At 51.1% G+C, this 24,375-nt stretch overlaps 1 protein-coding gene across 3 annotated transcripts in view; it reads left to right on the top strand.

Moving 5' to 3' along the window:
• The window catches only part of GNAO1 (G protein subunit alpha o1), a 171,055-nt gene that overhangs the window by 77,622 nt on the left and 69,058 nt on the right, over window positions 1-24,375 (top strand). For all 3 annotated transcript variants that reach the window (XM_035025183.1, XM_035025181.1, XM_035025182.1), the window contains exon 3: window positions 9,324-9,465. In XM_035025183.1, coding sequence (XP_034881074.1) covers window positions 9,324-9,465 — 142 coding nt within the window. The remainder of the gene's footprint in view (window positions 1-9,323; window positions 9,466-24,375) is intronic.

Genomic DNA, 24,375 nt, shown 5'->3' with positions numbered 1-24,375 from the left:
GGAAGGAAGGAAGGAAGGAAGGAAGGAAGGAAGGAAGGAAGGAAGGATGGGTGGAAGGGAGGGAGGGAGGGAGGGAGTCCTCTAGGGAACTGGGGCTGCTGCAGGCCGGGAACACCCACCTCCCATCCACCCCTGGCCCTGCCCACACAGTACCTTCTGGACCACTGTTGACTGCTCTGCTTTGTCCTCACTCTTGGCGGCATCCACAGAGTCAGGGGCCAGGGTCTCTCCTGCAGGTCACACCCCACTGGGCAGGACACTTCGACCCTCTGTCAAGTGTAAGTAAATATGAGTACAGTAGGTGGGAGCTTCCATAGGGAAGAGGAGAGGTAGGGCCTTCAACAGGGCCCTCTCTCCGCCTGTGATCCTTGGGTGCCTCCCCTCAAGCTGGTCTGCTGTTCCTGCCAGCATTCTCAGGCTGGCCGGTGTTTGTGACGTCTCCCACACTGGGTTTAGCTTCCTGTTGACACGTTTTCCAGGAGGTTGGGTGGAACCCTCCATCGGGAGGAAACATCAGACCCACGCCGGCGCCAGATCCAGAGCAGCAATCCTGACTGGGATCTCTGGCTTCCAGTCCCACCTGCCGGCCCAGGAAGTGCCTTCTGTTCCTTCAGCACACATTTCCCCAGCACCCCATGTGCCTGCCGGGGAGGGGGGCTCTGGAAGATACGAAGAGCCCGCTTAGAGAGTGCCACCTTGGCATGTTCTGGTCCCCTCTCTGGAGTCCTGTCTCTCTCCCTGTCTGTGCAGCCGGCTCATGCACCACCGTCCATGCTGCTCCCAAGCCCACACTGTAGGTCCTCCTCTTGTATCTCTCGCCACTAGTATTTTTCTTCTTGGTGTCATTTACTCCAATTATAATTTAATTAATCATCTGTGAAACTGCTTATTCAGTATCTACCTTCTGCCGTAGAATTCAGTCTCCATTGTGTCTGCCAGCTCACTCTTAGATCCCCAGCACCTGACACAGTGCCTGGTACATAGTAGTTACCCAAACAATGTGTGAAAAGTGCATTAGGGCATGAGTGAATGAATGAACAGAGATGTTTACAGAATACCCTCAAAGAACCCTCCAAATTATTTTTGGGAACTAGAGATTTTTAAGACAGAAGGGGGGAAAAAATCTTTCTACTTTGCAATTGGTAGTTGTTTTTCTCACCTGATGTCACCCACCAGTCCCCCACCTCAGGGGAGCATCAAGGGAATTCAGAGACCTGTGGCACAATGGAGAAGGCTCTGGGAATTCTGTCCCTGCTCTGCCACAAGCTAACCATGTGCCTGTAGGCAAGTCTTTTCTCTCTAAGTGATTGGTTCCCACCTGGATAAGGACTATTTCTATGTTGGCTCCAAGGAGGACCATTTCCCTGTCCCAGGCAGAGGGCATCACGGTAGGAACATGTCCTCTGTTATCAGATGGCCCCAGGGTTGATTTGGCAGTTCAGCAGTGTCACTGGGAAACCCCTGTACCCCTTTGATTTGCCATCCTCAGGGTGGTGGCATTTAACCTCACGGTCACAAGATGGGTGCCATGGCGCCAGTATTCACTTTCTCACACAATCACATATAGAGGCAAGAAGCCAGGGAATGGCTGGTGGAGGAACAGCCATGGGCAGGGGAGCAGTGGAGTAGGGAGACAGGAAAGCTATTATCAAAAACCTCTCTCTTTGGACCAAGAAGGAAAACCATTTCTCAGAGGCACTTCTAGCCAATTCCCCTTCAGTCTTACTTGAACTGGATCACACAGTCACTCTTAGCTGCAAGGGAGGCCGGGAGAGGACCTCACCGTGGGGAGAAGGGAATGGCTGTTGGGTGGCAGCCAAAGCGTCTGACACACAAACCCTTCAGTTGGCCCTTGGCAGATACCACTTTATATCGTTAGCTTTCGTGTTCTCAACACTCACCTTATCGTCCAGAAGGAGGACCCCAGGGAGGAAGGGACCAGGCCTCATGGGCTTCAAAGTCTGGTAAGATCTTACATCAGGCTGAACCCAAGTGAAACATGTCAGGAAATTGCTCTTGATTGATGACTCTCCCCCTTTTTACTCTCGTCCTCTCTCCTAGCCAAAATGGTCCCCCCTGTTAGACGTAGAGTACCTGTCTCCCACTGAGAAATAGGTGTTGTTCTTTCAAATAACCAATGCACACTTTTTTAATGAAACAAAACAAACGTGAAGAAAAGAGGAAAAAAGTCACTGAATGCCACTGCCCAGAAATGATTATTGATGATAATTTGTTAAGCATCCTCCCCCCTCCCTCCTCCTCCCTCCACAGCCCTTCCTCCTACCAACACCATCACACACAAATGTAGTTTTATAAAAGTGGCTGCACAGGACACACATTATACTCTCACTGGTGTTTCCATGTTACAATCCTGTCCAGGCCCCGTGCTGTCTGACGGGTCCTGTGGAGCCCCCGATTGCTGGTGTGTGAGTCATTAACTCTCGGGCATCTTGCTGGTCACTGTTGGATTGAAAACGTGTTCTGTGCGTCCAGGGAGGTCCTAACCCGCCACTGCGAGGCAAGGGTGTGGCTCCAGGGCCATGTCCCCATGGCTGACCACAGCTCCCTGACGATGGGGACCCATTGTCAGTGGTCACACAAGTGAGGCACTCAGCACTGACCCTAACCTAGAAACAGTCAGCATATGAATGCCGGCTGTGATCAGAAACACATTTTATAACGTCACTGAGCAGCCCCCAAATCCGGAAATTCAGCTTTTCAACACCGCTCCTGTGATGTTCGTTAGGCAAATGCGCAGATTCTCTGCTCCAGTTCCGAGAACACCCCCTCTCCCTGCCCCATCTTCCTTTCTGTGGCTTCAGCTCTGGCTTCCTCCTGGCAGGCGGTGGTCCTCCCACGGCCTCCTGGCCGTCCTGCCCTGCGGCCCCAGGTTACGTCCTCGCCTCAAGAGGACGGACGCACGGGACGGTCAGCCAACTGCACCTCCCCCTCACCAAATACAACAACAACAATAATAATAACAGCAGGACTGATTGAGCGCTTACCATGCCTGGCACTCATCTTTATATAGCACAACTGGAGAGGAGAGTTAGTGTTACCAGGCCCATCTCCGTGGAAAGCTGAGGGAGCTGAAGCGCTAAGCAGTTAAAGAAATTACTCAGTCCCACAGCTCGAGTCTGGCTCCCAAAGCACCCCCTTAATCTAGATCCCTAACAGGACTATGGTGGGGGACAGAGAGACAGCCCCACTGCAGGAGAAAGGGAAGCAGAGGAGGGGCATTTAGTCCAGCCTGGGGATGACGTGAAAAATCGTGTCTTCTAGCAACTTTGGGCCCTGAAGTTCCTGAGCCTCCGGAAACTGGGAGTAAAACTGTCTGTTGGTGTATTTGTCACAATCTCAGAAGCATCTGTGATTCAAAGAAAGAGAATGGCTGCTGGGCTGGACTATCCTCCGCGGTCCCTTCCCGCTCCTGAGCCTGTGGTTCTGTGACCATATAAGGCCGTGTGCCCATGGGGTCTCACTGCAGTGCAGTGCTGTCCTGCACTGAGAGGGGGAAGCAAAGAGCAAAGAGAGCCCAGGTCCAGGCCTCCTGCAAGGTCCCCAAGGCCCCAAAGACAAGGGCCAAGGCAGGGGAGCCTGCGGGTCCCCCCTTGTTTGCCTCTCCCCAGAAATCTCAGACCTGCTTTGGGGGGGAGGGGCTTGGGTGCCACCTCCCTCCCTCTCCCCGTTTCCACTTGAGATCTCCTCCCGCAGTTGCGTTGCCAGGTTTCCCGAGTCCAGCTGGTGGCTCCTGTCCAAAGTCAAACACTCAGGGCTGCAGAGTCAGCCCTTCCTTGCTAGCCATGTTTCTTCCGCTTTGGTAGCTTGGTCCACCCCTCAAAGTCCCTGAGTTTGGGGTGGGTGCCATTGCAGCATCTCGCTTGGCTTCCCTTTGCTACCCTGGCTCTGCAGGCGTGAGAAACCTAGTGGATTCCCACCCCACCCCAACACTCACACTCACACTCACACACACACACACCCCCGCCTCCGTTAGCGAGCTCCTTGGAGAGGGGTGGGGCTTGTGCATCTGTCTACTCCTGGCTCACGTAGTTATGTCCCACTTTCTCCGAGTACTGTCCAGAGCCCAGCGTTGTGCCAAATAACATGGAGAAGAGGAAGTGAGATGGGTGGGATGTGGTACCTGACCTCCAGGGGCTGACAGGCTGGTGGTAAAGACAGAAAATTAATAAGTCTAGCAGGAGCTGATCTCGGATTATTGTGGTTCTCAAGGTGCAAAGCACATTTTAGTCACGACTCTATTAGTTGTAAGTGACAGAAACCCAAGTCAAATTAGCTTAGGCAAAAGTAAGAGGGAATTACTGGGCGTAGAAATAGGATTAGCTTCAGGTATGACTGGATCCAGGGGCTCAAATGATGACTCTGGGACTTGATTTGACACCCGGATGAAGATCAGTTTATAGGGCTATTGCAGTATGATGACAGAGATGCCACCAACTGTCGCAAAGGTGTCACATGCAGCCTCACTCCTGCTTTCCAAATTCTGGTGTCATGTCCTCCAGGCCTCAGACCTGTCACAAGAGTCCAGATTCCCCTGGGCTACCTCCAACCCCTGGCCAGGGTCGACTGGCTGGCTTAGTAAGTAGAGCATGTGACTCTCAATCTCAGGGTCGTGAGTTCAAGCCCCACGTCGGGAACGGAACCTCCTTAAAAAAAATAAATAAATAAAAATAACCCTGACTAGACACCTCTTTTCCTTGCCCCACCCTCCTTGGGCTGATATCATAGGACATGTTCTGATGCTCACTTTGTGTGTGAGATCTCTGGATCCTGTGGGAGCCTGGATATAGGGATCTAGGGCAGAAGCAGCCCTGCCTCTCAGCATCTGTCTGGTGGTCATGAATAGGGTCTCGAATGCCTCTCTGACACCAGCTGTGTGACCTCAGGTAAGTGGCTTACTCTCTCTGAGCTTCGGTTCTCTCATCTGTAAAGAGGTGATAATAGTTTTTATCTCTTAGGATTGTTTTGAAGATTAAATGAGAGAGTATATGTAAAGCACTGAAGGCAGAGTAAACCCTCCAACATCCACTGCTGTTATTTATGTTGTTCCTTGATACCAATGAAGGAAATTATGTTTGGGGGGTTTTGGCTTTAGAATGTGGATATTACTACTCATAGCTACCATTTATTATGTACTTACGATAGGATGGGCACTTTGCATTTATTACAACAGCTCCTCGCAGAGGAGAAACCCAAGACCTGCGGGCTTAAATCCTTTACCAGTGACACCCACCCAGCTCATCAGTGATAAAGCTGGAGTTGTCCACATCTGTCTGGCTCCTGAGCCCAAGGAGTCAGCCTCCCACTGCTCTACTATCTCTCCGGATGACATGGGGAAATAGAAAATAAAGGGGCCTTAAGTGATACTTTAAAGGATATATGACTCAAATCACTGCTGGGGTGGGGGGCTTGGGCGGAGAAGATGAGGAAGGAGGCATGAAAGCAATACTAGAAGGACTGACACCAAAAACGTCAGTGTTTTTTTCCTGAGCAGTGAGATTACTAAGAGTATGTTTTGTTTTGTTTTGTTTTCGGTGTTGCTTTATATGGTCCAACTTTTCTTACTTGGTAGTAAGGCCAATATACTTACTACTTGGTAGAGGCCAGTATAAAATTCTACCCTGAAACAGGAAGCCCAATTTTAAGCTACTATAAGCCCATTTGAACAAGTAATGGAACTAATAATCATGACTGGAGCACGTTTTCCCCATATTGCATCATTTCTGCAAACCTCCCCTGAAGCTTCTTTATCTATGGCTACTCTGGGCACCAGGCTGAGACCTTCCAAGCAGTTTTCTACCCAGTCCAGCCTGAGGACTGAGGTGGGTACAAGAGTGAAGTGTACTAGGGGACCCATGCTCTACTCCTGGGCTGAGATGACATTAGGCCAATTACTTAATCTCTATTGGGCTCACTTCCTCTTCTGTCAAATAGGTGTAATAAAAACCTACCCTCCCTGCCTTATTAGGTGCTGTAATGACTGATACTAATGGGTATGAAAAATTATAGTTCCGTCCCTAGTGGGGGCAAATCCTGAAGGCAGCCAAGGTCTAGAGAGTATTCCCAGGAGAGTGGTAAGGCCTTCTGGTCCAGAATGAAGAATGAGAAACACTGCACTGGCTTCTTGGGAGAGTGTATCATGGGGACTCGCAGATCCCAGCTCCCCCCCTCAGGTCCAGCGGGTCCCATCCTTGGAGGGGAGTCTGGTCATGGAGCCTGGGTAACAGCGGGCTTTTTTATATAGCTTTTAAGTTGTCTAAAATTTACAGTGTATGTCTTAACTTACCATGCTTTACTGTTAAGTGCTTCATGTATATGAATTTTTCAACAGTATATTTCCATTTCATCCCTCCCATCCTTTGTGCTATTGTTGCATAAGTTTTAGTTTTATATGTTATAAATATCACAATACCTTTTGTTTAGCCTTTTTTCCTCTCATTGCTTCAGTTTGGATAGTTTCCATTGCTTATTGTTCAAGGTCACTAATCTTCTATGAGTTAATCCCATACGGTGAAATTTTTATCTCAGATATTGTATTTTCATTCTCTAGGTGTTCCATTCTGTTCTTTTTTATGTCTTCCATTTCTCTACTCATTATGTCCATGTTTTTCTTTAATTCATTGAAAGTATTTTAAATAGGTGTTTTTAAAGCCTTACTGTTAATTCCATCATCTCTGTCACTTCTGAGTCTGCTTCTATTGACTGATTTTTCTCCTGGTTGTGGGTCACACTTTGCTCCTTTGCATAGCTAGGAATTTTGTATTGGATGCTAAGTATTAAAAATATTATATTGTTAAGTGTCTGATTTTGTTGTCCTCATTTAAAGAGTGTTGGACTTTATTCTATCAGGCAATTAAGTTACATGTGGGTCAGCTTGATGTTTTTGAGTCTAATTTTTAAGCTTTGTCAGGGCAGGTCTAAAGTAGCTTTTACTCTAGGGCCAGTTTAGCCCTACTACTATGGCATGAGCCTTCTAGAGTCTCTGCTGAGTGTCCTTAGTGCTCCCCAAGGGCTCTTCACTCTGCCTGGTCAAACTTGCACAGCTCCCAGCCTTGGGCGAGCTGGAAGTGTTCAGCTTATAAGCTCCATGATGCTTGCTCCTTGCTGAGCTCATGCAGTCCCACCCTATTCAGCCCAAGACTCAAGGAGATGCCTGTTCACGCGTGGGGAGCTTCCTCTCTCTCTCCCTAGTTTTCTCTCTCTGGTGCTTTGCCTCTGGAATCCCAGCTACCTCAGCCTTAACTGAACTTTGATCTTTACCTCATCAACTCAGTAAGACTGCTGTGCTCGCTTGGGCTCTCCCTCCCTGCACTGAGGGCTGGTAAATGCCTCCAGGTGGAAAGCCGTGCCAATCACAGGACTCACCATATTTGTTTCCCTTGTCTCCAGGATCACAGTCTTGTACTGTGTCTGAAACTGCTTGTTTCATATATTTTCTCCAATTTTCTAGTGGAAGCTAGCAATTTCCTTTAAGATCCCTTTGGGGTAGTGCACCAATGATCCAGACTGGGTGTATCCTCCCTCCAGAAACTTGTGCAGAAATGGATTTAGGGTTAAAGAAGTCCATGAAAAGTCATAAGGGTCATTCTGATCGCTTCTTAGAGAAACCCAGGATAAAGACTCACCACCCAGTATCAAGTCAAATTTTAAAACAAGAATTGTTAGTGTCCATCAACTGGGGGTTGGATAAATAAAATGTGGTATATCCGTACAATGGAATATAATTGGGTGATAAAAAGAAATGGAGTACTGAAAAATGCTATAACACGATGACTCTTGAAAACATGATGCTAAGTGAAAGAAGCTAGTTATGAAAGACCACATATTGTATGATTCCATTTATATGATATGTCCAGAATAGGCAAATCTATAGAAATAGAATACAGATTAGTGGTTGCTTACTGAGTGTGGGGGGTGGGGGTGGGGAGTGACTACTAATAGGTAGAGGGTTTCTCTTACGGGAGGACAAAATGTTCTAAAATTAGACTATAGTGATCACTGCCCAAGTTCGTGAATGGACTGAAAAACATTAACTTGCACACTTTAAGTGGGTGGATTGTATGGTATGTGAATTATATCTCAGTAAACTGTTTTAAAAAAAGAATTGTGAGCCATTTCCTTCTGTGCTGAAGGTAATGAAGGGATGTAAAGGTGCTGTGGTGGGTAGGAAGAGAAGCCTCAGCTCTTAGATGGATGTATGTACATACTGTAAGTAGTATTCAATCCTGAACTGAAAAAGTGTGACCCGTGAGGAGTGTGCATGGTTTTCCTGGGGGAGGTGGTGGCTCTCGTCGGACGTTAGTCTTCGAACCCATTCGCTCCCTAATTACTTCAACCGGAAGAGAATTCTTGCCAAGTTTTCATTTTATCACCTCTTCCCAGCCTTCTGTCCTCTCTGGAACCTGGTCAGCAGTGAGTGTGTATTGAGTGACGACTGTCTGCAGGGAGAAGGGACTTTAGGGCACATGGAGCTTTACCCCTGACCTCAGAGGAACCTGAGAGCAGGAGAGCAGAGAGTGTCACATGGCCTCGGGGAACTGTGATGTCACCTTTGTGTCCTCTGTGTCACTGTTCAGAACCACCAGAATAAGGGTGACATGGTAGTCAAATCCCAGCTGAGGATGCAAGAGTAGGCACACTCCTTCTGTGGAGTCTACGGTTCATTTTAAATGAGGCCTCTTACCTTCAAGGACTGTGAGTTTTTTGCGAAAGAAAAATTATTATTCATTTGCAGGCTTCTTGTGGGGGTCTTTTTTTTTTTTTAAGATCTTATTTATTTGTTTATTTGAGAGATAGACCGGGAGAAAGAGAAGAAGAGGGAGAAGCAGGCTCCCCGCGGACCCCAGGTCATGACCCGAGCCAAAGGCAAATGCTTAACTGACTGAGCCACCCAGGTGCCCCGCAGGCGTCCTCATCAATATAATTCTAAGTGGAAATTGAGGTTAAGACCCTGAGCTTTGCTTAAAAATACTAACAGCTAACATTTATTGAGTGCTTACTGTGTGCCCCTTCTGTTCGAAGCACTTTCAAGTATAATCAGCACCTTGCCGACTGGTATTTCTCTCACTATATATAAGGAATGTAAAAAGACTATGTTTCTTTTTGCCACTATTCCGTTTTTCTGCTAAATTTTCAATAATTCGGTAGACTCTTCCTTCCGCTGAGGAATTCAGCATCCAGGTCGGACCCAGCCCTCGGCCAGCTAAACCAGGAGGTGGGCCCCAGAGGCTTCGCAGGCCTGGTGCTCTTGGTGCCACGTGAGGACGCTGCACTCATCAGATGTGGTGTGTGTGCTTTTTCTCTAGGATCATCCACGAAGATGGCTTCTCCGGAGAAGACGTGAAACAGTACAAGCCTGTTGTCTACAGCAACACCATCCAGTCCCTGGCAGCTATAGTCCGGGCCATGGACACTTTGGGCATCGAATATGGTGACAAGGAGAGAAAGGTAGGCTGCTGAGCCCATGGGCACCGTAAGGAGAGGGCCTGTCCTCTTTAAAATGTCGGCTGCCTTACAGGGAACAGGAGAGACCGCTGTCTGTGATAGAGAAGGCTAGTCGCCAACCTGAGCCAGCGCACCAGTCAGCCTGGCAAATTCAGTCAAACGGGCGTAGGTGATGGGCACACCTCCAAAGCAAAGTCGCCAACAAAGACAACAGCCACCAAATGTCAGGGTTTATTTTGCGTATGACAAAGGGTTGGTGATATCCTAAATTGGGACTCCAATGGCATCATACAAGGACTTGCCCTTGGGCAATTAACTTGAACAGAAGTATTTCTCAAACCAAACGAGCACTACCTGAGCACCATCTCCCCTCCTTAGGAGAGGGTTCCTTGCCTTCTTGGGAGCGGGGTGTAGCCGTTTGATTGTGACTCTTTCCTCCTTTACACCAAGGAATATGTTGTCTGCCTCTCCCAGGTGGGTCTGAAGACCTAAGGGGCTCTCCTTCCTACAGGAAGTTGATATCCTAGAACAGAGACTGTTTTACTTTTTTTTTTTTTTTAAGGTTTTCTTTAAATTCCAGTGAGTTAACATACACCATTAATACTCGTTTCAGGTGTACAATTTAGTGATTCAACACTTACATACGAGGGACTGTTTTTCAGTTGGGTTCCCAGGTGTCTGATAAGTGGTGAATGGAGTAAGTGTATAAAAGCCCCTTATTTGCAAACATTTGCATTAACTGTAAGACGGAAGCATATACAGCTACGCTTGGCAAAGCTAAATAAAAGAGAGAGAGAAAGAAGGAAAAACAGACTTAGAGAATTCTATCCAGAAGTGGCTCTTTGTCCCCTGGTGGGACTGTGAATCCCAGCAACCCTTTCCCTCTGTCCTGGACGACAGAGAAGGGGAGCAGACGGGGAGGTCTTTGAGCTCCTGGGCCCCCTCATTGGAGCCTTTGGATAGAGAGAAGTCATCTCTGATTACTGTGTGATTCAGTTGTGCGTTGTATACATAGCCTGTCTTTGCTAAAAAAAATCATCTCCTTCACAGAGAAAAACTATCCTTGCCTCTGGGTCTGATGAAGTACCTGTGACCGATAGCTTTAAATGTAAAATTCAATATTTTATGCCCAACATTCTAAGTCTATGGGGCAGAGTCATCCCAGCTCTGGCATGGGCTGCTTCCCCCTGGGGGATTTGTTGAAGGGAGGTGTGTCCGAGGCCAGCCTGGGCCAGGGAAGCCAGGGCCCCATCATCCACTGCTCCTCTGGGAGGCCGAGTCCAGCAGCTGGTTCTGCAAAGGAAGCTCTTCCCACCCGGGGGACCGGCTTTGGTTTCAGTCACAGAGCCAGGGCCCGTGGGAAGAGGGGCACTGCAAGTGCTTGTCTTATTTCCATTAAGTAGAAACTGACAGCTTCTAGCGGGCCAGGCACTGTGCTGGCTGTTGGGGATCTAGGAATGAATGCAGTGGGGGTGGCGCCCCAAGAAACCAGGCATTCAGCACATACCTACTCACATCATCAGAATCAGCCAAGGTGGTTACAGGGCTCCATTCATTTAAATAATAATAATATGGTGGTAATAGGGAGGGCTATCATTTACTGAGCTCCTCCTCCCTGCCAGGCACTGTGCTAAGCATTTTACGTATGTTAACTCATTTTAATTAACTCGGGCATGAAAGCCCAGAGCAGGAAACGGGCCTGGGGCAATCTTTAGACAAGGACAGGCCACGGGCCTCTTGGCCAGAGAGAGAGCAAGGTGCCTGGATCTCTGTTCTCCAAATGACAACTACCGTACACAAGGCATATGTGTCCACAGCACGTACCCTCCACACTTACACACACGTACATAGACACATAGCCTATGAGAGCCGCCAGGCGTTTATGTGTTCACTGCCATGGCTGCCTCCCAACCATTTCCTCCCTGAAAACTTCCTGCCCTGATTAAAACCCAGAAAAGACATTATGACTTTGGAATGCTTTCTCCTTCAGTTCTGAAAGCACTACTTCTTCCTGTGGGATTTCTTACCCCCCCACCATTTGATTATCCTGGACAGAGAGGTGATTGCTTGGGAATGGCAAGGAATACGATATATCAAGGACTGTGCTGGGGGCCCCCGGGGCCTCTGTGGCTGTTTCTCTTCTATGAGGTCCCCCCCCTCAAGACCGTCATCAAGTAGGAGGCCAGGGAGGGTACCAATACAGAGGGAGACCAGGAACAGAGTGGAGATGCCCGGCAGAGTCCACTGGACATGGTAGCGCTGGAGCCCAGTCCTGTTACGGTGGGTGGCACCATGGCAGGTGCCCGACCCATCCCAGGGCAGCACAGGCTCCTCAGGCACAATCCTCCTGGCTGACAAAGGCCTCCAGGCCCTTGGGCACCTCCTCCCTCTGTTATGGCACCTGTGAGGAGCAGAAAAGTTGACCCAAGACTCAGGCCAAAGTGAGCCAGACAGCTGGGGAAGGTATTTTCAGGAAGCGCGCTGTCATGGATTTGCAGTCTAGGAAGCTGAGTGCAGGGATCCCTATATTAACCTGGTTGGGGGTATAGAGGCAACTACTTCAGACTGAACGCTTCCGCCGGACCTGGAAGGGACATTTGAGATGAAACTTGACTATAAGAATGAACCAGCCATGGGAGCAGATGGGGGACAACGTTTCCAAATAAGCACCAAGGGCCTGAGAGAGGAGTAAGGCTGGCATGTTAGAAGAGAGAAAGCCTGAACCACACCCTGGGAGAGGGGTGGGGCCCTGGGGTACTGGATGCCTTCCAGTCAGGTCTAACTACAGCCAGCCAGATGGTGCCCAGATGCCCTGACCCCAGGGCTGGGTCTCCAATCTCTTTCTCTTTCCTCTCTCAGGACCCAGGAGGGGCCCACCTAGAGGATCTGCTATTTGGATGTTGTGAAAACTGCCCCATGCAGAGCAGATCCAGATTTGTGTTTTGGCCTTGAAAGACCTCCTTTACTCTCTTGGCTTCTCCACCTCTGCCTCCTTCCCCAATCCATCATGAAACATCTAGAGGAAGACAACCCCACATCCAGAGTCTGCTTGGCCAGCCAGCTTTGCAATCTCCTTACAAAGAAGCATCTAGAGGCTTCCTTGCTGTACCTCATTAGAACAGGGGTCCCTGACTTCTCTTGGTAGCTGGCTCATCACCTATCCTGGCCCCCCAGTGGAAGGAAGAGTGACTGGTTTCCCCTTCAGCCTCTCTGGGCATGAGTCCAAGGCTGAAGAAGCCGCTACATGAGGGCAAGCAGCAGGGATCCCCTTACATCAGTCTGGGGTTTCCACGTCCCATGCCCCAGCCACACCAGACCACAGACCCTCTCCCCAAAGACACACACACTCCTATGCTTCCAGGCCTTGGCTCAGGCCATACCCTCTGCCACCAATGCCCTTCTCCCCTTCTCGTCCTCCTGGAATCCCTCCTATTGAGTGAAGAAGCCCAGCTTAGCTCCCTTCTCTTCCATGAAGGCTTTCTCTTCCATCCCCTTGACAGCAAAACTCAGCTCAAGGCTTTCCCTCCATTGAGCACTTACTCATACACTGGTATGAATATTGGTCATGTTACTCTTTCCTTAGAGCAGCGACCCTTGCGCTCTAGGGTGATCAAAACCCATTTGAGGAGCTAATGAAAGCAGAAAGCCTTCTCTCCAGAATGGTGCATACATGCACACATCTGGGAAATTTTGCATACAATTTCAGGGGGCTCTGGCACTCATAAAGCCTGGAATAAGAACTCTTCTGTGATTTCAGGTCCTTCTGCACAAGGCCTGTGTCATTCATCTTTTGGTCCCCTCCTCACCCAAACAACCTGCACAGGGCTCAGAATATAGTAGGCCTTCAAAAAAAGTCCCTTGAATGGAATGACATGTCTAACTTCCTTAGCTGTCAGAGAAAAAAGGAAAAGTATCTGTAATTCATCACTAAATGAGCAGATGTTGATTGAATACCTACTATGGCTAGGCTTTGTGCTAAGTATTCAGAGGTATGTGACACAGAGCCTTTAAGGAGTTGATCTTGTTAAAACAGATGAACATATGGGAAGGGGGAAAAAAGAGACAGAGAGGGAAACAAGCCATAAGAGACTCTTAACGACAGGGAACAAACCGAGGGTTGATGGAGGGAGGTGGGTGGGGGATGGGTTAGATAGATGATGGGTATTAAGGAGGGCACTTGTTGGGATGAGCACTGGGTGCTATATGTCAGTGATGAATCACTAAATTCTACTCCTGAAACCAATATTACACTGTATGTTAACTAACTAGAATTTGGGAAAAAAGGAGTTGATCTCCTTGGGTAGACAGGGCTCACAAGCTGAATGAGCTCAGCCCTCACAAGGTGGTCACTGACCTTGAGGCAGGGGTGTGGCTTGACAAGGGCAGATGTGGGTAAGGAAAAGGACTTGAAGCAGGAAGAACAGGAGTAAAGGCAGTGGGTTGGTAGCGACCAAAACAGATCTGAAGAACAGAGGAGGCCAGTGGCCGGAACAGAGGGTTAGGATATGGTAAGGTGTGGGCAAGTTAGAAGATGCAGTGAGGTCCAGATGGGGTGGGCCTTGGAGGGTGCACTGAGGAGGTTGGGTTTGATCCTGGTGGCAGCAGGCGGCCATTGATAGATTTTTGAGCTGGGGAGGGGTGGGATGAAAGTGAGTTTTTTAGAAGACTCTCATGATGGCCCTTGTAGGGGTGGGGGGACTAGTGGGAGGAGGACTGCAGGTGTGGCGGCAGGCTGGGGAGCTACAGTGAATGACAGGCAAGCGGAGCGCGGTTCTCCATGGGGGTTGGAAAGGAAGGGTGGCAAAGTGACGTGTGGTGATGAGAGGGAGATGAGGGCCTGGGATTGATGGGCTGCTGGGGCAGAAGGGCGAGGATCAAGAGACTGGCTGACTGAGAGCAAGTGAAACCTGGGGCAGCAAGCACGAGGTGGGGCTGGACTGGGCCCAGGGTGCTGAGTCTGCTTGCAGCCTAGTGGGCTGCCTGGTGGGAGTGATCAGCAAGCAGATGGATCAGAGAACTGAGGTTTTAGGAATTAAAGGTAATGATAATAGTGACTTCCGGTCTGTATGTTTCAGGGCCCGGTTTAAACAATTGACATTATTTACTTAATCCTAACAACCACCTGTGCAGTCGGTGCTATGGTTGTCCCTTACCAGTGAAAAAAAATGAGGCCAGGAGGCTCAGTGACTTGCCCAAGGTCATGCAGGCAAAATATATACGTATATGATCTCGATAGGACTTCTATCGAAGCTGTCATCCAAGTGATTCAGATCCAGAGCAGAGTCCCACTTAAATAGGCACAGCAAAATCAGGCACAACAGATCTTTAAAGGAATCTCATTCTCTATCCTAAGTCTCTCTAAAAATATGAAAAGGGACCCAAAGGACAACTCCCACTGCTTTTCTCATACATCCTTTTCTGTCGTCTTCCTCCTGTCTGCCCCACCCCTACTGCCTTGTGCTGCTGTCCCCCAACTTCTGCAGACACCCCCTCTCTACCCCCAGCTTGCCAGTCTTTCCCTCCCTTGGCCTCTTTCTCCTTCTCTCTCCCCCACCTTTTCTCTCCCTCTTTCTTCCTCTCCTCTCTGCCTGTAAGAGGGGTTCCCTCTCTTGCTCTCCTCTCTCCCTTTCTCCATCTGTCCCTCTCCTTCCATCTCTCCTTCCCCCTCCCACCTCCTTTCTCCCACCCTCTCCTCCCCCTCCTTCTCTTCCTCTCTCCCCCTGCTTCCCTCTGCTCTCTCCCTCCTCGCACCCCCCCTCATTATCATGTAAATTGTCTTAACCTTTGGAGCTGAGTCTCTCCCCCTCCCGCTTCCTCGGTTCTCAGCCCAGGGCCTGCATCTGCATCACAAAAGCAGAGAAACTTGTCTGGCAGAACTGGCCCGAACTCAGACATTAGAAGAAAGAAAGGCTGGGGGAAACCGGACAATTACAGGATTAGAAGGTTCACTTGGACCCATGGGGGGATGGGGACACAACCCCGTGTTAATAGAGTTTATTACGTACATATAAACATACATAACATTTATGTGCATGTCTGTGTGTACTTACGTATGTAACATACATTGTAAACGAGCGGGGCAGTAGGCAGAAGTAATGCCTTGAACTTGTAGGAGGCTTTATTCAGTTGAAAATACTCTCGTTTTCATTTGTTCACCATCTGTACTGGTGCTTATTTCTCTCATTAAAATAAACCTCTCGAGGACAGAATATAGGTCTTCAGTGCAATGCCTGACACAGGAAATATACTGTGTTCATAGCCCAGCTGTACCACCATCTCTATGGCCCTGGGTAAATTATTGAACCTCCTCAATGCTCAGTGTTTGTGTCTTTAAAATGGGCATAATCCCAATACCTTCTTCATTCTTCTGCTGTACGATTAAATGAGATAATGCATGCAAAGAGCTTAGGATAGTACCTGACACCGAGTTCTCAGCACATCTTAACTCTTGTTCTTTTTGTTGTTGTTGTTTAAAATTATTGATAAGATCTTGATGAATGATCCTCACAGGGGCTTAGTGAGGAGTGGGTACAGTTTTATCTGCATTTGCATGTTAGAAACAGAGGCACAAGGCACTTAATTGGCTGCACAGGGTCACTGACCTAAACAGGACTGAAGATTGGTTCTGGCTGGTGTGGCTTCCTGGTTCTCCTCTGACCCCCCAAGGAGCTTCGTTAGAACTGCCCGCCCCCCCCCATACACACCCCCCGAGATAATGGCAGCTCTTTGGGGAGGGAGAATCACATTTCACACTTGGTTTCCAGAATGTCATTGGATCTCCTGTGGTAAAAGAAATCTTGACATTTAAGTCACACAGTAGAGCTCAGAACCCTATCTTTTTTTTTAATCGGAAATATTGTGGCATCTCCACGGCACGTTCACCCTGTAGTTTGCATGAATTCTGAAACGGGCAGAAACAAGGATGCTGTCTGGCCTGTGTCTGCCTGAGTTCCCTGGGGCCTGGAGAAACCTCAGTGGTGGTTGTCAGATCTAATGGGGGCTGGGGGAGGCGACGGATGAAGGCCTCAGTGCACCCGTGCCCAAACCTGAGGCCAGGAAGAGGCTTCCACCGGGCAGCAGCATGGACACCTGCCACACGCTGCACACCTGGGCTCTCCACAGCTACACCAGCCCAGGCCCGGTCCTGCTCTGACCCTTTGCCTGGCCAGATGGGTAGAGTTGAAAACTCCTCCATTCAAGACCATCTAATTCTACTGCTCCATTTTGCAGATGGGGCGAAATAGGCCCCATCTGGCCCAAACAGGAAAGGGACTTACTCAAGGGATGATGTGGCAGCCCCAGGACTAGAATGTCAGGTTTCTGGAATCACGGTTCACTTCTCTTTCCATCTGACCAGTCTGCCTCAACCTCAAATTACCCAGCCAACGTGGGGCCTCATTTTCTTTTAGTCAGTCGGTCAGTCATTTCACAAATACTTACCGAGCACTCACTTCCTGGCAGACCACGCATAGGACAGCAGGGTTGGATACCAAGATAAAAAGATGTAGGGGCTCCCAAGCTTGGGCAGAGATCATGTTCCTAGGATGAGAAGGTAGACTTTGTGATTTCTAAGGCCTCAAGCAGCTCTGACATTCCAGCTCTGCAGGACTCTATGCAGCCAGGTCAGCTCCCTCCCTGCGGTCCAGAGCCAGATCAGGCTGCAGGCTCCAGCTCTGGGACTGACGCCCATTGTCTAAGCCCTGCCGTAAGGAGCCCCAGATCCAGCCGCTGAAACCTCAGCCCAGGGTTGCAGCACCAGCCTTGTCGGCCTGCATGTTCCCCACATCACTGTGTTCAGTGCAGAGCGAGGGGTCAGTGGATAGACAAGTTCATGAGTGACTCCATTCGTCCAGCAGGTATGTGCCCCCTCGGGCCAAGTGCTGGGCTAGGTGCTAGCGGCATTCCTGTGAACAGGACAGGCACAGCCCCTGCCCTGAACAGACACATCTGTGGAGGAGGGAATGAAAGATACAGAACACACTCGTTTCCATGCCTTCTCGACGTCCTCAGAGTTGAGAGCAAAGGTGGCTGGAGCGGCCTCCTGCGGTCCCGCATGGATTCGTCCGTGCGGTTCTGTGGGCAGTGGCGGGTCAGACCCAGTCCCTGCCCCCAAGGGGCACAGGCGGGGGGGGGGGGCAGACACTTCAGGAGACGGCGCTTTTTATTTCCGTGGAGGTGCAGCGATACGAGCCCTGAGGCGGGTGGTGATGACGGACGCAGTAACAGCGTCCTACCTCAGCGGCTGTCTGAAGATGACATGAGTCGAGAGGTGCAAGCTCCTAGAGCAGGGCCTGGCACACAGTAGGTGCTCAGGAGAGGTGAAGTAGTATTCAGATCGTGTGCCTTGAAGCAAGGTGACAACTACTCTAGTTTTAAAATGTTGCTTGGGCACGGCAGCTGAAGGGAAGGAGGGAGGCGGGCCTTCTGGGCAGGGTGTGTCAGGAGCTGAGAACACGGAGGGGAACACAGCTTTGGCTTAGGTTCTGTCCTGGTGTCAGCTGTTCATCCTAGAGAAACGGTGGGGAAGCCAGAGCAGGCTCAAACAAGCCACTTCATGCATGATTGGCATTTAATGAAGAGATGCTGCTGAGGGGAAGATGAGGTCTCTCAGGCAAGCGTTGGAGTTTGCTAAGGGCTTTGTCTAAAACCTTTTCCTGAATGTTGATAAAATGCTAAGCCATCCCCTGCCTTAGTAGTCTAGTGTTGAGAACACACCACGGGTCTGGCTTGTTGACGGGGGATCACCCTGGACCCTGGGATCCTCTCTGTGGACATGGGGGACTGTGGTCCAGGCCCAGAGATGAAAGACATTCTTCTGGGAGGCTGGGCTCTCTATGCTGCCCCAGGGCCTTCTGAAGAAGTTGCTTTTGGGATGGAGTTTTTAGAAAACAGTTTACCTTGGAGAAAGCCCACATTCTTCCTGCCCTGAGGCCCTTGACCCAGAGACACCAGGCCAAGTCTGAACATAATCCCTGAGCTTGTTCTTCAAGAAGCAGGAGGCAGACTGCCATCACAGTTAGGGAGGCATTTGACCTTTTGGATTTCAGGTAGTTGTGTTCTTAACTTGAGTCGGTCACTCCAAGTTTCACTGTGTATTTGGCTGCGAGGAAAAAAACACCCACCCAACAATGTCCTAAACCATAGGGACAGGCGTTGTCTCATGGATAGGGAGGCCTGAGCGTCGGCACTCCCAGGGTGCAGCACCGGAGCGCAGCCCCTTGGGGGCTTTCTGGGTGCTGTCAGTTCCAAGATGGCAGGGAACACCTCCTCACGAGGAGTCCAGAGGCAGGTGGAAGAAGCAGAGCCGCCTTTCTTACTTCTGCATTGGCAGTAAGGAGCCGTAGAAAGCAAAACTGTGGCCCTTTCTGCCTTTCCAGTGGGACAGAGAGCAGTTCTGGGATAGCACGAGGAACCACCCACCACCCTTCCCGCGGACGGCCGTGAGAAGCAGACGGGCCCGTGAAAGCGGCACGCCGAGGTGGCGGGAACCTGTGTGCAAAGCCCGGGGGGGTGGGGGCAGTGGATGATCTGGGGGATGGGGACTCCAAGGTGAACTATCCTTCCAGGCCATGGCAGAAGCGGGCGGTGGGGGTGGTGCCTAGTTTCTTGTCTGGTTTTTGCCTCTGTCTTAGTCCCACTGTCTTAGTCTCCTCAGGCTGATGTAACAAAAATACCATAGCCTTAAACAATAAAAATGTGTTTCTCACCATTCTGGAGGTTGGGAAGTCCGAGATCAGCAGGTCAGGCCCACCTCCTGGTTCCTGGACAGATGTCTCCTCATTGGGCCCGCACATGGCAGAAGGGTTGGGGGAGCTCTGTGGGCTCACTTGTGTAAGGGCCCTCATCCCATCCATGGGGGCTCTGCCCTTATGACCTCCTCACCTCTCACAGACCTTGCTCCTAATGTCATTACACTGGAGATTAGGTCTCAACACTGGAATTTGCAGGGCGGCAGGGACACAAACATCCATCTGTAGCACCCATGGAGGCTCAGAAAGTCGATGTTGTCCCCAGGGGCACCAGAGACAAGAAAACTGCTGGTAGCAGGTGAATCCTGGCAGCCTAAAGCTGGTGGCAGAAGTCCGGGGGAAGAACGTCCGTCCGGAGGATCCTGGGGCAGGGCTCCCTGGGGCGAGCACAGTAGTCAGGCACCCTCGGCCCCACCCTTCCCCAGCACCCCAGCTCCTGTGGCTCATCAGGAGTGGCGAGGCCACAGCCAGCCCCGGCCCCCATCGGGCCCCGACGTCACTTCTAAGGCATGTCAAGTAGACGGGTGTTAAGGCCGGGCCACTGTGGCCTTTGCACGTTCACATGTTCATTGCCGGTAGAAAGGGGCATGGGATTTTTAAAAGAAAAGGAAAAGGAAGCGTAAATGGGAGAGCCCACAGGAACAAAATGCAGTGAGCCATCAATGAAAGCCACCGGCAATGATGCCTTGCACTTGCACACGTACTCTCTGTCTCTCTCTGTGTCTCCCTCACCCTAGCTTACTCCCCCCTCCCTGCAAGCCCCTAATTACTCTGCTCTGACAGTGGGAGAATGTTACAACCATGCAAATAAACATTCCGGAGCATCAGGATTGATGAGGGTCCCCACTAATGGCCCTGCCCGTGGGTGCCCGGGAGGCCCCGTACGTTGCAGCCCTTCCCGTGTCTGCCTGGCCGCCCCACAGCCGGAGCCGTCAGCCTCCTCTTGGCAGAGCCATCCTTGTGGATACCTCCTTCGGGCTCAGCGTAGTTGTTTTAAGGGAGCAGGCGAGCTACCAAGGAGACCTCCCAGCCTTGGAAGATGGCAGAGAACGGCTAAGAGAGAGAGGCCACTGCCTGGCCAGTGCCATTTTTGTGGGGTTCCTGGCATATTGAAAAATAAAGAATTCCCAAGTCAAGGTCACAAAAGTGTGGTATAGTTTAAATGTCTATGCTTAACAATTAATACCTTGGACCCACGGCAAACACAATGCAATATAGCTGTGCTACCTAAAAATCAGCTACAGGACTTATAGATTAATTCACAGGGCAGTGCCGGCCGTGTGGTCCTGTGGTGGATCATAGGGGAAAGTTTTGTGATGAGCATTGTCACCTTTTACTACCGAGATCTCTCCCTATGTCTATTACTTCACTTGCTCCAAGCCCCAAAGTTGTGGTTCCTTCCTGGTGACCGCAGGGGAGCGTGTTTGCTAAAATCCAGCTCATTGGTGGGTGGCAGGGACTGAAAAAGGGGCTAGGCTTGTTGAGGCAGGAGCACCGTGTGGGGGAGACTATGATCATAGGCCAGGTGGGGATGGCCATGTGGTTTCTGGGTCTCTCGCCAGCTCAGAAGCCCTGCTCATTTGGAGGTGGGGGATGGGGGGCAGGAGGTTCGAAGGTAGTACCACACACGTGGGGCTGGGGGTGGCTTCCCTGCAAAAACCGGACCCCGTCTGCCCCTTGGACCACCACGTACACATTCACACTGTGCTTGACTCTGTTTCCTCCTCCTTTGTATTACTTGCAAGGCAACCTACAGTGGTCTGGTATCACTGCCAAAAACCCATCTCCAGACACATGGGCACTCCTTTGGTCATGAGTATAGATGGCACCATCAAACTGGCTTATGAAAAAAAGTCACCTGGGGGTGCCTGGGTGGCTCAGCCGTTAAGCATCTGCCTTCGGCTCAGGTCATGGTCCCAGGTCCTGGGATCGAGCCCCGCTCAGGCTCCTGCTCGGCAGGAAGCCTGCTTCTCCCTCTCCCACTCCCCCTGCTTGTGTTCCCTCTCTTGCTGTGTCTCTGTCAAATAAATAAAATCTTTAAAAAAAAAAAAAAGAAAAGAAAAAAAAAGAAAAGAAGTCACCTGGCCCAGGGATTAAGAAGTCTAAGGTACAGCTGCAGGTGAGGCTTGATTCAGCAGCTCCCATGACATCCCTGACTTCTCTTCATTTCTCCACTCTGTCCCACTGTGTAGTCTTCACCTTAGGCTCCACAAAATCTCTCTCACCTTGCCTCTCACTGGCTACAGCAGTTAAGTCACTACCTCTTCACACCACACCTGACCTGTGAGTGAGCGTCCTGGGACATACAGAGACAGGGTGCACCTTGCAGGCTCTTCCCTGAACAGCTCCCCATGTCCTGGGAGTCCTCTCTCAGTGGCCCTGTTGGATCACATGCCCATCCCTTAACCACTCCCTGTGACCAGAGTTCACCAGGGGCAAAGGCCGGGCTTTGGAGTCAGAGACATGACCTGGAATCCGGGCCCTACCTTTCACTGCATTGGACTTCAGGCTGGTCACCTGGCTCAGGGCACCTCAGATTCCTCATCTGAAAAGTGAGGATAATAGCACTACCTGCTTACAAAGTTGTTCTGGTTAGAAGAAATAATGCAGATTCAGAGCTAAGCAAGGTGCCTGGCACCTGGTAAGTGCTCCATAAACAACTATTGTTTTCATCCTCCTCTTACCCCACTTCACTGCCTGTCTGGTGAAGAGCCAGGACCAGAAGCCTGGACATGACAGGTGTTTCAAAATTGGGGTGAAGAGTAGGTGCCAAGGCCTCTGAACTATGCCGGTCAAAGAGGGGGCCTCACCGCCCTCCCCTCCCCCCGCCCCGAGGTGACCTGTTTGTTCAGGTTCTGGCTCCAGGCTGGGAGACAGGCGCCTCAGCTCCTGGTATTGCTGGCTTTGCAGGAGTGGAGCTGAGGAGCACAGCTCCTGCACCAGAGCCCGGCAAGGCCTGAGAGAAGCCAGAAGGAGGGAGAGACAAGGAGAGAAGAGGCAGGGCCACAGAGAGAAGGAGGAGAGGCAGACGGTTCTGGGTGACACTTGCCTGGGAAGCACGTGAGGTGGTTCTTCATGAGTGGAAGGGTTACCCCATCAGGTGTCCCCGAGTCAGTGGGGGGCTTAGCACAATGCCTGGCAGCTGCTTATACTTTTGTGTTAGGGCTGCCTGTGGCCCTGTGAACGCCATTCCCACTCGAGCCCATCCTCAGGCCCTGCAGGTGTAAATGTCTCCTCCCTCTCTGACGTGCCCACGTCTGTCTCTCTTTCCTTCACTCGTCCATTTGTTTGAGAAACGTGTGTTCTGGCCATGTCTGCACTGGCAGTGTGCTGAGCCCTGGGTGAGCAGGAACAGGCAGGGGTGATGCTGTCCCGGAGCTCAGTCTGGGAAAAGATGGACACCCCTTGGAAACTCTAGAGAGCTGAGCGCATCCTGGCTGCAGGTCCAGCCTGGCCTGTGCTAGAGGACGAGGTGTCTGACAAAGAGCAACAGGGACTGGCATGAGTGAGGCAAACAAGAGTGGGAGAAGAGGCAGGACATTGCAGGCAGGTGGAACAGCATGTGCAAAGGCCCTGAGGTGAGGAGTCCTGGCCAAGTGTAAGGGTCTTGAAAAAGGCCAGTGTGGCCGGTGCCCAAAGGCCGAGGGGACAGAAGGGTAAGAGATGAGGCTGAAGAAGGTGCCAGGGGGCCAGCCAGACGAGAGGAGATTCTCAGCCATGGGAGGAATTTTGGCTTCAATCCTAGCTCAGAAGGAAGCCACTGAAGGTTTTTCCCTGTGGCTGCCAGATGGAGAATGGCTAGGTGGCAGCAAGAATGGCACCAGGGAGAGGAGCGGAGAGGCTACCGTGGGCATCCAGGGAGAAAGAGGGACATAGTCTGTCCCAAGAAAGGACTGGGCCTCGCTCTGGGTCTGCCCACCATCCACCTGACATGAGACCCTGTGCCATATTGCCCACCAGACCATGGACTCCTCCAGGCACACCGCCTGGCTTGGAGCCTATCAGAGACTACAGGTGTCTGTTGGGTGAGTGGAGGGAGTTCCCCTCCACCCCTGCAGCTTAACGGATGCAGATGGGACCCCAGGCCCTGAGCACAAGGACCGCCCTGGCCTCCTCGCTCTGGGTATCCAGGAAGTCCTCAGGGGAACCTCCTTCAGGCTCTGTGCATCCGGAGAGCTGTGGCCTCCCCACCCCAGCCCCTGACTTGAGTCCCTTCTGGATGTTCTGGCCTCCAGTCCCTCAAACCCCTATCCTTGGCCTCAGTTTCCTCACTGGTAAACTAGAGATAGTTCCATAACTATGCTAACAAATAACCACGGACAGGGGGCCCTTGCACTGCATTGTGCTCCTTCAAACCCAGCATGAGCGTGTACTTCCACTGACGCCCACAGGCCCTTCTGGCTCAGACAGCGAACTCACGTCACCCATCACAAGTGCTAGCAGACTGCGTTCCCTCCTTCCTCTCTCCCGAGGCAGCCCAGGAGCGGTGGACGGCTTCTTGAGGAGCCAAGAGCATTCACACACCGAGACTGCCCCCCCTCCGGTGTCTCTGGTCCGAGGTCCCCAGGGCGCAGTCCAGAAATAGCTCACTGCCAAATTAGGTCCAGCGTTTCCAGCTCTGTGGGCGCCTCCCCTCCTTTCCCAGCCCTCTGTCTTCCTTCCTTTCTCCTTCCTGCCACACTTCCCTGCATCTTGCCCAGGCCAGCTGGTTCCCCCCGATGACAACTGGCCAAGGAAAGGAAGGAGCTCTCCGGGCCCGGGGAGCCTGCTGGGGGCTCACTGCGGTTTGTAGGCTCTGCGCCTGGCTGCCTGAGTGACGGAGTACCTTGCCTCCCGGATCCTGCCGTCCCCAGGACCAGGTCTAGCGGTTCCGCCCTGCAGCAGGAAGCCTGAGGGGGGTCCCTGACTCTTGTATCCTCCCCTGGAGAATGACCTGCCCCTCCTCAACGTGACGCTCTGGGTGTGGTAGGCAAAGAGCACAGGTTAGGAGTCAGACAGGTACAGGGTCAAAGCTGGATCCTCCTTTTTTGGCTCTGTGATGTCAGGCAGCTTCCTCGTGTACCCTAAACCTCAGTTTTGTCGTCTGTAGAAAGGAAATAATACCAGTGTCTTTCAGGGGCACCTGGCTGGCTCAGTTGGTGGAGCATGTAACTCTCGATCTGGG

The sequence above is a fragment of the Mirounga leonina genome, unplaced genomic scaffold (assembly GCF_011800145.1).
Source record: "Mirounga leonina isolate KUSES-001 unplaced genomic scaffold, KU_Mleo_1.0 Mir_180, whole genome shotgun sequence".
Taxonomy (NCBI): domain Eukaryota; kingdom Metazoa; phylum Chordata; class Mammalia; order Carnivora; family Phocidae; genus Mirounga; species Mirounga leonina.
This window is presented reverse-complemented; position numbering and strand designations above follow the sequence as displayed.